Source organism: Mus caroli, unplaced genomic scaffold (assembly GCF_978045245.1).
Source record: "Mus caroli unplaced genomic scaffold, Mus_caroli_1 scaffold_1, whole genome shotgun sequence".
In the NCBI taxonomy this organism is placed as follows: Eukaryota; Metazoa; Chordata; class Mammalia; order Rodentia; family Muridae; genus Mus; species Mus caroli.
Genome location: NW_028227256.1, coordinates 188735547 through 188753823, shown reverse-complemented (window position 1 = coordinate 188753823; position 18277 = coordinate 188735547). Strand labels below are relative to the sequence as shown.

The following is an 18277-nucleotide window of genomic DNA, read 5'->3' as shown; positions in this document are numbered from 1 at the left end:
TTACATCCTGCTCACTGACCCCCTCCTAGTCACCCCCTCCCACAACCCCTCCATCCCATCCTGGCACATCTAGTCTCTGTGAAGCTAGGCTCATCCTCTCCCACTGAAGCCAGACAGGGAGGCCGAGCTAGAAGAACATACCCATAGGCAACAGCTTTTGGGATAGCCCCTGCTCAACTATGCTCTTCAGCTTTATTCACAATAGCCAGAAGCTAAAATCAACCTTGATATCCCTCAGCCGAAGAATGGATAAAGAAAACGTATATTTAGGCCATGGAGTATTACTCAGGTATTAGATACAATGACATCATGAACTTTTCAGGCAGGCAAATGGGTAGAACGAGAAAAGATCATCCTGACCCAGACCCAGAAAGACAAACATGGTAGGTACTCACTATTAAGTAGATATTAGTCTTAAAGCAAGGGATAACCATGCTACAATACACAGACCCAAAGATGCTCAGTAACAAGGAGGCCTCAAGGAAGCATTTGTATACATGAACCTCACTGAGAAGGAGAAGTAGAATAGTCGTCCTGGGTGAGCAAGGCATGGAGATGAGGATGGGAATTGAAGGGATCAAGTGTGTGGAGGACTGAGGAGAGAGTTCTCAGAGAGACAGCTGGAGGAGGTGTGAGAAGCATCTCTGTGACAGGCTGGAAACCTAGGGCAGTGAAAACTCTCGGGAATCTGTGAGGGTGACCCTGGCTAACACTTAACAGTGGGGGATATGGAGCCAGAACCAGTCAGCTCCTGGAACCAGACAAGACTTCCAGTGGAGGAAGCATATATTCTGTGGTTAAGCAAACATAGATACAGACACATACATATAATTAAGGACCATAAAGCTTTAGCTGGGCAGTGATGGCAGATGCCTTTAATCCCAGTCCTGTCTAGAAAAAAACAGTTGTATTCATGCTTACATTGATTTATTTTTTAGCATATAACATTCCAAACACAACGCCGTATTATTAATCCTTTACTTTGTTCTTCTGTACTTGTACTGTTTGTAGCTTTTGCTATGGTATTCAATGCTTTTAGAAATATTGCTCGTAGTTTTGGTGTTTCTTTGTACATTCCCAAGGTTACAGCTACCAATGACAGTAATACAAGTTTGTGTTTGTGACACGCTATCAAGTTGCTCTCCATATTTCATTTCTATTTCTAATAAAGTTTATTTTCTCCCTCTTCTTTTTCATCCTTTCTTTCTCTTTCCTTTTTGAGACAAGGGTTTGTTCTTCAGTTCAGAACTCACTATGGAGCCTAAGTTGGCCTTGGACTTGCTATTCCAAATCTTGCCTGGCCTCCTAGTGCTAGGATTACAAGTTGTGCTTCTATACTCAACTCCTAGATACCCCACAGCTATAATATGCACATATATGTGTATCTATGTATCTATGTATATCTCTATGTGTATGTGCATATATGTACACATATGTATGTGTACACACACACACACATACACATATATATGGAAAGAGAGAGAGAGAGAGAGAGAGAGAGAGAGAGAGAGAGAGAGAGTCATAATGGTTCATAATGGTGACTGGGCAAAATGATGTATGCCTTTGATCCCTTCCCTTAAGAGGCAGAAGCAGGCAGATCTCTGTGAATTCAAGAACAGCCTGATCTACATAGTAAGGTCCTGTCTCAAAAACAAACAAACAAAAAAGGGAAATTATGTGTATGAAATTATATTTATTCTGATCAGAACTCTGGGCTTTTGTTCAAAGGTCATTTTCTTATCAGTATGGGGACACTGGCTTCTGCAGGCACTCCTGCCTGCCCTCCTCCAGTGACCCTCCTGCACTCAGCGATCTAGAAACTCTTCAGCCAATCCTCCCCTTTCTTGTTTGTGTTACTGGAGATGCTGTACACCACTATCCTCTGAACCAAACAGCCGCCATTTTGTGAGTTCAGCTGAGCCTGCTTGTAAAAGCTTACCATAGCTGTGCTTGCTGATTGCTGATTCCATCGCAGAAGGGAAGAGGATGGCATGAGACCCTGACCTGAGCATGCAGCCACTGCTCCAAACCAATTGTATGCAAGTCTGCTTCAGGGTGAGCTAGAGCATGTAGGCCAGAGAAACTAGGGAAGGCAGCTGCATCACTGAGGAAGCTTTCATTCGTGCTGGATCATGTGAGGTCACTCTTGCTGGGGTCAGTGGCCCTGTAAATAAACTCAATGAAGTCATTGGTTCCCTAGGGAGAACTCTGGTAGAATCAAAATTAAGTTTATCATTGGGACCTTTGGAAGGGGTTAGATTTTGCCTAGACTTTGCCCAGAGATAATTCCTGACACTTCCTTATGCTATATATTATATATCACATGATTGATTTTCATCATGAGACTTGATCATGACCCAAAAGTGCTAACCCTCTAATCATGTGGTTGTTTTCCCTGACTACTTAGGTACCTGCCCCGTACAAGACCCAGACATAAATTATGTTATTATCATAGAAGAAAGATTCTGTATGTTTTAGCATCTGTGTACCAGAAAAAAAACAACCCACTGAAACTGCATGCAATTATCTTATTATAAATCATGCTGTGTACTGGAAACAGGTACAAGAACCAAATATATACACTTCTTATTCTAAATCTCGTTAGTGACTGGAAAGGTCAAGTTTGAAGCTGGGTGTGTTTACACACACTGAGAGGTGGCAGTAGGAGGGTTGAGAGTTCAAGGTCACTTTCAGCTGCAGAGTGAGTTTGAGGTCACAGTGGCACACTGAGGCAAGAGGGTTGTAAATTTGGGCCACCCTGGGATTGGCTGGTAATTCAGGATAATCTGGCAATACAGCGAGACCCTGCCTCTATCAGAACTGGGAAGCTACTGGGCCAGACTGTAAGGCTCTGTGAGGGGGATGAGAAAAAGAACTACATCACCATGACAACCTTGGCTATTTTTACTGTGAGGCGTTAGGCTATCCTGAAATACTTCTCAGGCTTTGGAGGTGGAAAGCGCGTGCAGAGTCTGTGTGACTGAGTAAGGTGAGTTGAGCGGCACCTTAAATTCTTCTGAGTCCTGATATTGTAGCTTCTCACTGCAGTCTACACATCCCCCAAATCATTTTTATGAGAACAGAAAGGCAAAGATGATTTTATATGCTGTAATATATATATGCACGTTACAAACAAGTTTGTATGATTCTGTAACTGTGAATATGGGAAATTTTACTGAACAAATTGAAGAACAGGAGAAATTTGCAATAATAATTCAAATTAGATTATTGAATACCAGGACAACACCCATTCTTAGGTATAAAAATATGAAAACCTCATAACTCTTTTATGCATTGAAACTGTTAGTGTTGGTTATCATTGAAACCGTGTTACTTTGTTGTTTGAGACAGGGTTTCTCTACGTAGTCCTGGCTGTCCTGAAATCTGCTCTGCAGACTAGGCTGTTGTCTCTTTTCAAAAAGATTTAGTTATTTATGTTATGTATGTAAGTACACTGTAGCTATACACACCAGAAGAGGGTCCCATTACAGATGGTTGTGAGTCACCATGTGATTGCTAGGAATTGAACTCAGGACCTCTAGGAAGAGTAGTCAGTGCTCTTAATTGCTGAGCCATCTCTCCATCCCTCGGCCTCTGTCTTAGTTAGGGTTTTACCGCTGTGAAGATACACTATGACCAAGGCAGCTCTTATAAAGAACAATTACCTGGAGCTGGCTTACAGGTTTAGAGGTTCAGTCCATTATCATTATGGCAGGAAGCATGGCAGCGTCCAGACAGGCATGGTGCTGGAGGAGCTGAGAGTTCTACATCTTCAGCCAAAGGAATCTGGGAGCAGACTGTTTCCAGGCAGCTAGAAGGAGGGTCTCAAAGCCCATCCCCACAGTGACACACTTCCTTCAACAAGGCCAGGCCATACCTACTCCAACAAAGTGACACCTCCTAGTAGTACCACTCCTTAGGCCAAGCATATTCAAACCACCATAGCTGCCCTCCAAGTCACAGAGATTTGCCAGCCTCTGCTTCCTGAGTGCCTGGAATAAAGGTGTTCACTACCACTGCCTGGCCACTGCCTGGCCAAGGTTACTTTCTATGAGTAAATTACATTTTCATTTCCTCTGTGCTGTCTTCTAAAGGATCTCTAGGATGTTTCTATTTTTAAAACTATTTAAAAGTTTAGATTCACTTCTGAGCATTTTATTATATGTATGTATGTGTATTGCACATGTGCCTTGTACCTGCAGAGGTCAGAAGAGGAGGTCCGATTCATTGGAACTGGAATTAAGGACGGTCATGAACTATCACGTGGGTGCCAAGAATCAAATCTGGGTCTTCTGCAAGACCAAGTGTTCTCAGCCACTGAGCAGTCTCTTCTGTCTGTCTGTCTGTCTGTCTGTCTGTCTGTCTGTCTGTCTGTCTATCATCCAACCACCCATTCATCATCTCTCTGCCTCTCTCTCTCTCTCTCTCTCTCTCTCTCTCTCTCTCTCTCTCTCTCTCTCTCTCTCTCCTAGTGTACCAAGGCCCGTGTGGAAGTCAGAGAACAGCTTATGGTGATTTGGGGGCTCAAACTAAGGTGGCCAGGGTTGGCAGCAAGTGACTTACTGGCTGAGACTTCTCTCCAGTCCCTAATTAAAATTTTTTAAATTACGTGTGTGTGTGTGTGTGTGAGCGTGCATGAGCGCTTACACACATGGGGGAATGCCTTAGCATGTGTGATATGGGGCCAGACAACAACAAGCAGGAGTCTGTTCTCTCCTCTTACTTTGGTCCCTGAGATTGGACTGAGGTGATCAGGCTTGGTGACAAGTGCCTTTATGCAATGAACCATCTCTCTTGCCCCAAGAGTTTCAGTTTCAGTTTTGGTTAATTTAAATATTGTTTCCATTGGCTGTGCTTGTTTAAAATCTTTGTCTAATAAAAGTGACATCTTTGCTTTCTTATAGACATTGTTTTTATTGTGTGTATGTATGTTAACCTTATATTTGCTTTACTCTCCTTCCTTTGTTTGTTTGTTTCTAAGACAGGGTCTTACAATGTACTCTGACTGGCTTGGAACTCAAGAGATCCACTGGTGTCTAGGATTAGAAGTGTTCCCTGTCATGCCCAGCTGTGGTGGTTTGAATAAGAATGGTCCCATAGGCTCACGTGTTTAAATATTTGCTCCGGAGTTAGTGGAGCTATTTGGGAAGGACTTGGAGACGTGCTTTATTAGAGAAGGCGTGTCACTGGAGTTGGCTTTGAAGTTTCAATAGCCCATGCCATTCCCAGTTAGCTCTCTCTCTGCTCCTGCTGTGGATCAGAATGTGAGCTCTCAGTTACTCCTTCAGCACCATGTCTGCCTGCTGCTATGCTTCCTGCCATGACAGTCATGGTCTCTAACCCTCTGAACGGTGGCAGAACTAAACTCTTCTGGAGTTTGCCTTGGTCATGGTGTCTTTTCATAGCAATAAAGTAACTGAGGCTCTCCCATAGAACATAAAACTTTTATGGCTGGGGTGGGGTTTCTGTGTTTGGATTATTGTTCTTTTGAGACAGGGTTTCTCTGTGTAGCCCTGGCTGTCCTGGAATTCACTCTGTAGACCAGGCTGGCCTCGAAATCAAGAGATCCTCCTGTCCTTGCTTCCTGAGTGCTGGCAGCAAGCGTCTTTATCTACTGAGCCATCTTATCACAGACCACAATGTGTCCCACATAAGATCTATGCCATTGAGGTTAGTTTTTGTCCTGAACATCCTTGATAATTAACTTGATTTTTGTAAATGCAGCTTCACCACTCTGTAGATCAGTAAGGCTTACTACACACACACACAGAGTCCTTGAGGCTGTCAGATGCAGTTATGCTTCCTTAAGTCCTTGTAATGAATATTTTCTAATCTTTCTAATGTTGAGCATGGCTGAAGCTTTCACATCATACTAATTTCTTTTGAAAAATTGATCAACCACTCCCTTCTTGGCTCCTTTCTTGCTGACAAATATGGTGACATTGAAAGAGCCAAAAGAGCAATAATAGATTAAAAAAACCACCCAAACCCACCAAACTTCATACCTAAACCAGGCGTGGTGGGGCCGGCCTTTAACCTCAGCACTAGAGAGGTAGGGCAGGTGGATCTCTGTGAGACATCTTCACGATGTCTTCCTTAGGTAAAACCACTAACGCCTAAGTTTGAGTCGAAAGACCTCTAGTGCTAGTTCTGAAAAGACTGCAAGTGAGGAGACAGGTGGGCAGCAGAGAGGTCCGTAAGTAGCCTGGGCTTGCCTGAAATTCACTGTGTAGATCAGGTTGGCCTTGCACCTGCCTCTGCCTCCTGCTTGGTGGAGTAAATGTGTGTACCACCATTTAGTTTTTCACGACAGGGTTTCTCTGTGTAATCCTGGCTGTCCTGGAACTTGCTTTGTAGACCAGGCTGGCCTCGAATTCACAGAGATCCACCTGCCTCTGCCTCCCAAGTGCTAGAAATAAAGGTATACACCATTCACAGCCCTAAACTTCAGAATTTTAATATTGACAAATAGAAAGTCCTGAGATTAAAAAAAATTAATTATTGGCTGGGTGAAATGGCCCAGTAGGTAAAGATGCTTGCTGCCAAATCTGAATGCCTGTGTTCAATTCCTGGAATCTACTTTGTGGAAGGAGAGAACCAACACACGCACACACACACACACACTAAAAAATTACTGACATAGGTTTTGAAGTCTTAGATATTATTGTAGATTTGACCATTCTTTTAGTTTCAATGTTTTTACTTCATACACTTTAATGGCTTGTTATTAGGTGAGGATATACTTAGAATTAGTCTCTGTTAATGAATTGTATTCTTTTATCAGTAAACCTGGCCCTTCCTTATTCCTGATGCTCTTCTTGGTCTGTCAGGGCAGGGTGTATGCTTAGCAAGCATACGTGCCTGACTTTGAGCCCTAGCACTGCTTAAAATAACAAAACCATCCAAAGGGTGAAACACAGGGAATGGCAGCATTCTTCTAAAGTCTCCTCAGTCAGTGCTGTGTTCAATGTATAGTTTTCCCTTTTCTTAAAAAAAAAAAAAAGGTTTATACGTGTGTAGGTGTTTTGCCTGCATAGATGTCTCAGTGCCCAAGGAGGTCAGAAGATGACCTCAGATTTCCCCAACTGGAGTTGCATACAGATGGTTGTGAGCCATCATGTGGGTACTGGTAACCAAACCCAGGACCTCCATAAGAGCACTGAGTGCTCTTAACTGCTGAGCCATCTCTCCAGTCTGCCATATCTTTTTCCTTTCTTCTACGTGACTAGCAGCGTTTGGTTAATCAAACAAACTTGGAGATAGTGGTGAAGAACGTTTCTAAGGATGAGTCCCAAAAGCTGGATAATATAACGGCACAGACAGTAAAGGCAGCCGGGAAAACAGGAGCAGCGTGTGAAGGAAAAGTTCCGACTCTGATCTGTTGTGGTTTCAGTGTCGATTGGATGTCTGTGTTCTTGTAGAGAGATTTGAATGGAGATGTGATTGGTGAGTCCACCAGAACTGACAAAAGACCAGAGGCAAAATCCAAAGAAACAAAACATTACAGGTTCTTAGAAGGAGATGCCACCAAAAAAAGACTAAAAAGGAGTCATCTCAATATAAAAAAAGGGGGAAAAAAAAAAAAGAAAGAAAACCTCTAGGCCAGAAATGTCTAAAGCTGATGGGATGATGGGGTCATTAGAAAGTTTATTTGGAGCCTTTTCAAAGGATTAGCACACTACTGACGCTAGACTGACTGCCCAGGAGAAAGGACTGAATGGATGAGGTCACACCCACTCAGTGGACAGTGAGGAAGGGTGAAAGGCAACAGAATACCATTGGTCCTTCTTCCTGGCTATCTGCCATCTGTCTTTCCTGTGTCAGGCAGTTTCCTTTGATCAGAAGCCATTCTGGATTATCGGTTTTCTATAGCATGCCATGGTATGTATGTACTGGTCATATTTATATACTTCGTTGCATACTAGTGATGGTAGGTAGAGATAGAGAGGAACAGTCTTTATAACTCCAATGCCTCATTAGTATGATGTCTGACACATAGCAGGTAGTGAATTCAGGGTTAATGAATAAGTGATAGCTAGTTTTTTTTGGTTTTTCGAGACAGGGTTTCTCTGTGTAGCCCTGGCTGTCCTGGAACTCACTCTGTAGACCAGGCTGGCCTCGAACTCAGAAATCCGCCTGCCTCTACCTTCCGAGTGCTGGCATTAAAGGAGTGCACCACCACGCCTGGCTGTGATAGCTAGTTTTAAGACTGTATAGGCTTGAGCTAGAGAGATAACAGCAGTTAAGAACACTTGGTGCTCTTGCAGGGGACCTACCTGGATTTGGATCCCAGAACCCACATGAACCATCCTGGGGATCTGTGGTGATTTTTTGTTTTTGTGGGTACCAGGTATACATGTGGTGAACATACATGCAGGCAGGCAAAAGACTCATACACATAAAAGAAATAATAAGAAAAGGAAAAGCCTAAAGGCTCAGAAGAGGTTAATAGTGGAAGATCAAACATACAGGGTGGAGACATTATTAGAACGTTTTTCTTTCTGCCAAAGAGAGAGTGGAATTCAGCACATGAGTGGAGCAAGTAGTTTTCAAATGAGCAAGGGTGTCAGGCTGGGATGGAGATGTGAGCAGACGAAGGGTGCTAAAGTCACTCTTTTCCTTTGTAAAAGGATTTTTATTTTCATGTGTATGGGGTTTTTTTCTGCTCTTAGGTATGTGTACTACTTGTGTGCTGGAGGAGGCCAGAAGAGGGCATCAGATCCCTCAGAACTGGAGTTACAGGCAGCTGAGAGCTGCCACTTGCATGCTGGGAATTGAACCTCACCCATTCCTCTGGAAGAGCAACCAGAGATCCTAACTAACTACTCAACCACGTCTCTAATTCTTCTTACCATCTCTGTTTTTCCCTCTTTGTTTCTTTCTTTCCTTCCTTCCTTCCTTCCTTAACTGTGTGTTCTAGGGGTTAGAAGGCAGGAGAGGAAGCAAGAGACACAGAATTAACAATGACAAAACCTTGCAATGAATCTTTTGGGAAAGAAAAAGTTAAAAAAAATTGCCAGGTAGGGAATGCCAATCAATAGAAACTGGAGACTCTTTGTGGTGACTTTGAGAGTCTCCTTCCACAACCCCCCACAACAGATGCACATTTAAGAATCTAGGGACCGTTGAAAAAACAACAAACTTTGTTGTTGTTGAGAGTCTTGTTATGTATAGCAGACTGCCCTGGATCCTGTGACTGAGCAGATTTTGTGTTTTGAGACAGGTTCCCCCCATGTAGCCCAGGTTGACTCGGAACTCACTACTTGACCCATGCTGGTCTCAAACTCTCAGCAATCTTCCTGAGAATGCGGGAGGGATGCACCTTCATGTAGGGTGAGGGCTTGTCGTGCAGCTGTAGGTATGTCAGAGAGGGTTCATCTACGGAAAAATGGGGACGTGTCTGTCAGAGCGCTGCGATGTTGCTGTGGGCACGGCACAGAGTAAGTAGGGAAGGAAAGGAGATGCTTGCTCGGGTACCGAGGCGTCCATCAACCAGGACTCTACAGGAGCACAGGGCGTGAGGCCCAAACCTCTCCCCAGCTCGCAAATTCTAGTAGACATCGAAGCTAGTGCACCTGGAGACTTAGTAGGGACCCCTCCGGTCTCCATGGCGACTGAGCCAGGCGCTCGTAACTGCAGCGGACGATACAGCTCCGAGAGGATCCAAAGCCGCACCTTCTTATCCCGAACGTAGACCGGAATGACCCGGAAGTGAGTGTGGTGATCCGGAAGCAGATCCAAGCGACAGCCCCCAGGAGCCACCGCCCCCTCTTCGCGGTGTTCGTGCTCAGTGCTGCGTGGAGTCCGGCACGGCTGGGCTGCCCGATGGTCCCCAGCTGGCGGAAGCACGGGCGGAGGGAGGATGACCTCTCCTTGGGGTCACAGCGCGGACCTGGCCCGCTTCTACACTGTCACTGAGCCCCAGCGACACCCCAGGGGCTACACTGTCTATAAGGTTACTGCACGGGTGAGTTTCTGGATAGGGACACTGGGCGGGGCACGGGCTCCGGGCTGCGGCTGGGTGCGGCGAGTGGTAGGTAGGTTGGTAGGGAGGGATGGAGACTCGGACAGGAGACCCTAGACAGTACACAGGAACTCCAGGCAGAGACAGGACTCCAGGATGGAGATATTGGAGAACTCATTCAGGAGAGAGGGACCTCAGGATAGAGATGATGGGAACTCTAAGCATGAGAATGGACTCCTGGTAGACTGGGGTGCAGGCTCCATAAGGGATGCCGGGCTCCACCAGCCATTCTGGGGTGGAACACTGGTGGATGCCTTTAAATGGATGACCTAGTCCTCTGTCCCATGTGGACTTTCTCTTGGAATGAAATTTGCAGAATTGGGCTGGCGCGTTCCAGAGGGAAAACACACACTTAAAAATGTTAGTGGGTGTGTTGTGGGGCTTATGTAACGGAAGGGACTTCTCCTCTTCTCATTCAGTGACTGGCTTGCTGTGAGGCAGGTAGAATCTTGGGAAGATTTCGCTGTTAAGACGCTCGTCTTGGATCTCTAGCCTTTGCTTCTGAGTTTTTCTGAATCTTTTCAGGAGACACATGTGTACTTAAGTGAGACTTGAGGGTGGTTGGTCTGGCACAATGGCTCTGCAGGTAAAGATGCTTGCTGTCAAGCCCGAAGAACTGTTTTCAATCCCTGGGACCTACATGGTGGAAGGAGAGAACTGACTCTTGCAAATTGTCCTCTGACCACTGAAGGTGGTCGTCCCCCCAAATAAATAAATGGTAATTTTTTTTGGGGGGGGGTGAGGCTGCTTACATAAATTCACTGTTCCAAATTTAGTACTGTTTTTCTTAAATTTTGTTGCCTCAGCTTGAGTTTTGAGAACTCGTTTTCCTGGGAAATGAGAACAATAACATGAAATAAGTATTTATGTGCAGCGCTTGTGTGCATGTCTTATGTGCACTGCTGTGTGTATGCTGGGCATTTTGTACAACTTCATGATGAGGAAGCAGATTCAAGGAAGTTTAAAAGTTTGCTAAAGTTTCTGTTGCAGAGCAGTAGCAGCTTTGGGCTTTGGGACCAGTTCTGCTTAACCCACGATGAGGAAACTGAGTTGCTAGTGTTAAGTCTTGAAGAAGAGGGGTATCGATGGAGGAGCAATAATCATGTTAATAGTGCAGTGAATATGCAAAAAGCACTCAGGAACCTGCCCTGAGGAACCTGAAAGAAGAGATTGGGGTAAACTGAGCTTGGGGCATTGCAAGGGGCTGGCAGCGCATGGAGATGATGCAGTCAGACAGATGGGAGTGCGTCGCTGAGTTGAGCAAGTTTCTCAAGACAGCAAGAAGATCAAGTTCTTAAGAGTAGGGAGAAGTTTGCCTAGGTCAGTGTTGTGTACGTGGGGTGCGAGTAGCAGTTTTTTCAAAGAAATGTAAGGAAGTGAGGGGATCCTTGCTAGGCAATCTTGAGACCTCTTTGGTCATTTGCGATCTTTGGTTTCCTGATACACAACTTCTAGAACCAGAACTGTTTAACAGACCAGGTGCCTGTCATACCCACAAACCGAAACGGCTCCCTCTCACAGCAGCGTTGCATCAATCTGTGCCTGCTAGGCAGAGAGCAGGCTTCTCTCTAGCAATGGTCTTGGTTTCTTCATTTCAGCTAAGGCAGTGGCTGGTGCAGATCCCCCACATCGATAGAGGTTTTCTTTTTCTTTCCCAAGATTTATTTATTTATTTATTTTTATTTTATATGTATGAGTGTTTTACCTGCATGTAGGCATGTGTACTACACGTGTGCTTGGTGCAGGCAGAGGCCAGAAGAGGTAGTTGAATCCTCTGGAACTGAAGCTACAGACCATAGTGGGCGACCATGTGGGTGCTGTGACCTGAGCCTGGGTCCTCTGCAAGAGCAGCCAGTGCTCTTGGACACTGAGCCCTCTGCAGTATGTTCTTCTCCTTCTTCTAGTCACTGTGTGATGTGGGGGTGCAGTTCCAGACACTTGGCACTATAAGGTATGCAAGGGAGAGTTCTGGGCTTCGTCTTTGTACTTACAGTAGAATGGAATTTATTGTGCTTAAATAGGTACAGTAGTCTAGGAATATGGTATTACAGTATAGTTCCGCAGGCACCACAGTGAAGAGCTGTGGGGGGGGGGGTGGTCAGAAGAGAGATTGCTACTGCTCAGGTGGTGCAAGATGCGAACAGTTGGAAAAGGAAGAGGGGTCAGAGGTGGGAACCTTTAAGGGATGGAACCCATAAAGGCCTTGGGTATGAAAGCCCTGAGTACAATAATTGTATTCTTACTTTTCAAAAAGGAGTGTTGCTCGGATGCAGATTTAAAATGTTAGCATAGAACCTGAGAGGAGACGTAGCACGTTCCTGAGACTGACCCACATGCTCTGCTGTGCACGCTGCCCATGGCCGGCCATTGACTTCCTTCTCTCCATAAGTGTCTGTCTGTCCTCATCATTGCTCACGAAACACAGTGTGGGCTTTACAATGTGAGCAGGTCTTTTTGTTTTGTTTCGTTTTGTTTTGGTTGTTGTGTAAGCTAGGGATCAAACCTGGGGTCTCATAGAAGTGAGAGCCTGTGCCACTGAGCTGTGTGCAGCCTGAGGGTTTTTTCTTTTTTTAAAACATTTTGTATTTAATTTTATGTTTGTGCATGTGTACGTGTGAGTGCCTGGCATGTGTGTGGAGGTCAGAGGAATCGGTTTTGTCCCATCACGTGAGCTCTAGAGACCGAACCCTAGGAGGGCAGGCTGACTTCCTGAGCCAGCCACTACTTACTCAGTGGCCCCACAGCTTGAGTTTTACATGCTTGGAGTTTTACACACTTACATGTTTTGTTTTTTAAATTAAGGGTCAATCTATGTGGAGGTTCATTTTAAAAATAATTATGCATAACATTATAAATCAAATAAAATATTTATTGTTTTCCTGGAACCTAAGAAGAAAAACATTTTTCCTCAGGAGAATTAACCAGGTAACTGCACTCCCCTGAGAACCCAGGAGAAAGGCTACAGACATCTCTGTGTGCTTCCTGCTCCTGATCAAGCCTTGAGGAACAATTCCTGTATTTATGACGCTCAGGAGTAGAATTAGAACCATTGCATATTGGACAACAAAGAAAAATTTTTTTATCTTAAACCTCTTTAGTACTTATGTGTGTATATTTTAGAACTTGGTAGGCTTGAGATAACGTCATAGTTATTTACAAGCAAGCCAACAGATTTACTGCTTTTTAATTTTTGTTTTTAGAGTAACCAAAGTAACCTGGAACGTAAGACTTATAGAAGTTTCCAGAGCATCCATGCACAGTGGTCAGAGGCTTTTGTGACCCACCGTCAGGTTTCTGTAGGATTGTGTTCTGAAGGCCTGCTTAGCTGGCTCTGGGGGCTTGCACTGTGTGCGGTTGCAGGGTGTATCACTTGTTTGCCTGGTGATGGACATTTGGGTTTCTTCAGGCTGTTTTGAGTGCCACTCCTGTGAACACTCCTATAAGTTATGGGCACGTGTGGCTTTGTTTCTCTTGCTACCACACCACCTTTAAAAGTTGTTGTTGTTGTTTACTGTGTCTGTCTTTGTACTATATCTTGAAATCCGATTGTGTAAGTACTCTTTCTTTCAAAATTTGTTATTTAGATTTTTTCAAATTCTTAAAAAAAAAAAAGGCTGCTTACATTTTTGATGAAAGATTGCCTTGAAAATGAAGATTTATTTTAGAAGAATTGTTGACTTAAAAATAGCAACTCTCCTGGTATATGTCCATATAGCCCTCCTATTTATTTAGCTCTTCCTTTTGAGCAATGCTTTGAGGTTGCCTGTCCTGCATGTAATGTGGAGTTTCAGGCTGAGCCTCCGTATGTCTTCATTTCATGTAGCTAACGTTTATTGAATGCAATAGCAGACACCTGCATGGTGCTTACTGTGAATCACCATTCGGTATAAGTAAACACCTCTGTCACAGTTGCCCAGTGAGTGAGTACTGCTGTTGTTGCCATGTTGCCGCTGAGAGAGTCAAAGCTTAGAGAAGTTAAGCCACTTTTTCAGGATCATGAGCAGGCAGGGAGTGGGGTTTGCCTTTTAATGAAAATGGGCTGGTAGTGGGCCTACAAGACGTGCTTAAGAAACAAGACGTGCAGCCGAAGGCCCGTGTCATAAAGCGTCTGTCGTACTAGGTACTGGGGTGTCCCACCTGGGCCTTCTGTCTCATTCATATATATATATATGTGTGTGTGTGTGTGTGTGTGTGTGTGTGCTGGGCACTTAAATGTTTGAAAACTCATGGCGCTCACTTTTTCTGTTTTTTTCAAATATCTTGTCTTAATCCATCCCTTTGACTGTTACTGCTCAGCATAAAACTCTCATACACCAGAGTCTCAGCAAATGGGTTTTAAAAGTATACACTTGTTCATTGACATCTCAGATACTGCAAGCTTTCATAGCATTCAAACTTTTGATTTCCTTTGAACCTTGGCTGGGAAATAGCTTGCTGTAGTTTGGTGCTGTAGTTGGTAAAGTTTGATGGGAGTAACAACTTGGGCGAGCATTTGATGACCTGCCATTTAAGTTATTGCTAGGCTTTGTTTTCTCTTGAGATTTGGGTTTTATTTTAATAATGTAGAAAACTGCCATTCCTATTTTTTGTAAAATGTATTTTGTATTTTTCTGTCTGTCTGTTTGCTCATTTGTATGTGTTAGCACGGAGGTCAGAAGACAGCTTGAGGGAGCCAGTTCTCTCTTTCTACCATGAGTCTTAGGATTTGACCTTAGGTGGTGAAGTTTGGCAGTAAGCACCTTTACCACTGAGCTATCTCGCTGCTCTTCAAGTCATGTCTCACTCAGCTTGTGTTCATCAGGATCTTTCTTTCTCTTTTCTTTTTTTTTTTTAGATTTATTTATTTTATGTATGTGGGTACACTGTGGCTGTCTTCAGACACACCAGAAGAGGGCATCAGATCCCATTACAGATGATTGTGAGCTAGCATGTGATTGCTGGGAATGGAACTCAGGACCTCTGGAAGAGCAGTCAGTGCTCTTAACCACTGCGCCATCTCACAGCCCCCGTGTTCATCAGGTTCTATAACAAGACACTATTGACTGAGTGGCCTAAGCAACAAAACATTCTTTAAAAAAAAAATCATAGTTTTGAAAGCTGCATAGCCAGTGATCAAGGTGCCAGCTGGTTCAGGGTCTGTGGAAATCCCGATTCCTGTTTGCAGATACCTGCCTTCTTGTCCCCCTTCATGACTGAGATGTCACTTATCTTTTCCTGGTGAGGACACTAGTCCCTAGTTAGTTCCCCAAGGCTTTATTTCCATATGCTGTGGCCTGGAGGAGGAGAGCCAGCAGGTGAGTTTGAGGTGGACACAGACATTCAGTCTATGCCGTACTTGAGCCTTCCGTGAGAACTCGTCAGAAAGTGGAGTTCCTAGACGTTGTCTGTCTTATCCGGGCGCTCGTTGGCTGCAGAGAACCAGAAAATGTAAAAACATCTGCTGCTAGTTTGTGCAGGTGCTGTCTCTGGGGTCCAGACTACCTGGCTGGCCGGCGGTAACTGGCCCATGTCCTCTTGCCAACTAGTGACACCTGTGTCTCTGCAGGGCGGCCAGGGAGGAGCTGGGATGCAGGTGTCACAGTGAGAGGGAGGTTGGCTTCACTAACAAGACAGTTATATACAGGAGCTGAACACTTAGAGTGAGTGCTCAATCATCCTGCCAGAGCCCTGGTTTTGTGTGTGCGAGATGCCATTTAAAGACGGCAATATATCCATTTGAAAGTTAATGTCTGAAAGCCAAGGTCGCATGTGTTACATTGATGAATGTGCCGATTGGTGTACCAGATCACCACAGGGAGTCACGTTCAGTGTCACACAGCCTTCTTTGTAGCCTGTCATCCCGTTACTGCTCTTAGAGATTTGTGTCTCTGAAAAGTGAAAAGGGCTTGTCCTCTCTGTCCTGTTTTATCATCTTGACTCCGAATTTCCTGATGTATTTACATGCAGTGCTTTGTTGCTTTAGCTTCTAGGCTGCATCCTAATGGTGGAGTAGCTATGAGAGGACTTGGCAATGCTTGCCTAGTACGCATGAGGCTGAGTTCAGTCCCTTGCACCACAAAGGGAAAATGCAGAAGGATCAGTGTACACGTGCTTGGATTTATACGGGTTCTGAGAGATGGGAGATGGTCTGCAAGGATCGAGGCCGCGGCGTTTCCTTGAGAATGTACTACACATGGCCTGAGTGTGCACTCTCCTCCTCCGGAGGGTTTAATATTGCAGGGTGAAATTGTCACATTGAGTTTTTAGTAACTGATACAGCATTCATTTTCTTTTCCACAGTGAAATTTTATGCAGATGCTATTGAAAGTAATTGCAGAGCTGTGAAAGCTTGCTTGATAACGAGTATTTCTGTCTGTGTTTGGTTTTAGGTTGTTTCCCGGAGAAATCCAGAGGACGTCCAGGAGGTAGTCTGCTTACCCACGCGGACATTCCGTTTACCCTGTTGAAGAAACTGCCCGGGTTACTTGTCTGAGTGTTTGTACTTGTATAACTGTCTCTTCAGCTACGTGCCAGTAGCCGCAGTTACACGTCATCCTGCTGAGAGGTGCAGCGCGGCATGAGCAAGCCTCTGAGGGGCCCTCACCTGCCTCACCTGCCTTAGCCGTAGTCAAGGCTTCTCTCACCTCGCTAAGGCCCAAGCGATACAGCTGTAGCAATAGATTAGGGCTCTGCACAGTGCCATGCGTGTGCTGGCCCGGCACGCTGACGTCGTGAGCTGCTGATGCCGTGAGCTGCTGACGTCGTGAGCTGCTGCAGTGCCCTGCTTAGTTTTGAAGTTTTTGACCAGCTAGTTCTTTCTTGGAGTTGTCTGTGCTTCTGTCTGCCGTCCTCTCCGTGCTGATACTGGCCTGGCATGTATTGCTTAGAATGGTCGGGTTCTCCCTAGGGCTTGTCTGCGCTTGGTTGCTTCATTTAGGGATGCTGGTCAAGCTTCCCTCACTGCATGCTCATTTACTCTGATTGGTTCCCACTCAGGTTTGAGACTAGATGCACGCACTATGTTGCCTGCCTCTCCCCCAACCAAGTGTTTAAACAGATGCTGTAAATTTACAGTCTTGATTCTGCAGTGGTGGTGGCTGTCCCCAGCTCAGTGTCTGTAGATGGGGTGTGGACATCTGCTTAGCTGCAGGTGCCACTCTGGTTAGGAGTACCTGGCTTGATTCACGTATTTGAGTTGATTGTTTCATCCTGTTGGCCCAAGTTCATTAGACTCTTGATGTGTCTGACTAGGTATTTGTTTTTGTCTCATAATTCAAAACCACAGTGAAAGACACCTTAAAATAAAGACTTTATAGTATTTCCCGCATGGGTTTTGAGACACCTTTGCTTCCCGAGTAGGGAGGATTAGAATGCTCTTGTTTCAGAAGAGAATGACGTATGTGCGTCTCACAGTTGTTCTCCTGATGTGCCAGTTGATGGCATGGGACATTCTTTAGAATTCCACTTCTGTTTAATTATGGCCGCTTCCAGTTGGTTCGGCTCGAGAAAGTTTACAGCTCTGTTAGACTTGGGAATGGGGTGCATCTCTGTCGGCCGTGCCGTCTGACTGCCATGCTGTGGTTGTTCCTTGATGGTCACCTTTTCCAGGAGAATGAGCGAGCTCTCTGCCATTCCTTAGCCCTTTTTGGGGGACACTTCTTTTATAACAGCAACTGCTGGTGACCCAGTCATCAGCAAGCTCTTGTAAGTGTCCTTCAGCTACACACTTGCATGTTCTTCTCTTAGAAATGATACAAAGCATTTAAAGTTTTGTGTGAGTTGACATCTTAAACTGTGGAGCAACCCTGAAATGCTAACAGCCTCTTCAGGTCCTCCTCTGTCAGTTCAAACCCTGGCATTCACCTTGAGAAGAGCTTGACTTCAGGCCTCCAGGTCCTCTCTCTTCACCTTCTCAAAGCTGTGGGCTCACAGATGGAGTTTCTGCTTTAGAGTGGACTCAGGCTTCTCAAAGCTCTTGGAAACTAGTAAGCACATGGCTAGTTCACTAAATGATGGTCCTTACTGATGAAGAAATGTTTCTGTCCTTTTGTAGGGCTTGTCTGACCCCTCCAGAGCTCTTGTCTTCCTAAGAGTGCTGAAAGAATATTAACAGTGAATGAATCATTTGATATTATGTAGGGCGGCTACCCTTTTCCAATTTCCTCTGAATTTTTAAGAAAAAGTTGAGTGGGTTGGGAAGATGATTCAGTTCATGAAGTGCTTGCTGTGGGGGCTGAGGGCCTGAGTGTGAGCTGTGTAGGCAGAGGGCCTGAG

The 18277-nt window shown here is 44.9% G+C and overlaps 1 protein-coding gene across 4 annotated transcripts in view; it reads left to right on the top strand.

Moving 5' to 3' along the window:
* Positions 1-9690: 9690 nt before the first annotated feature.
* Rps6kc1 (ribosomal protein S6 kinase C1) overlaps positions 9691-18277 on the top strand; it is a 146279-nt gene continuing 137692 nt past the window's right edge. For 2 of the 4 annotated variants that reach the window (XM_029476266.2, XM_021159114.3), the window contains exons 1-2: positions 9691-9967; positions 16393-16428. In XM_029476266.2, the coding sequence (XP_029332126.1) occupies positions 9863-9967; positions 16393-16428 (141 nt within the window). In that variant the 5' untranslated portion in view covers positions 9691-9862. Of the gene's footprint in view, positions 9968-16392; positions 16429-16477; positions 16499-17885; positions 17989-18277 lie in introns of those variants that run through there. The other 2 variants (XM_029476274.2, XM_029476270.2) reach the window with 2 other exon arrangements.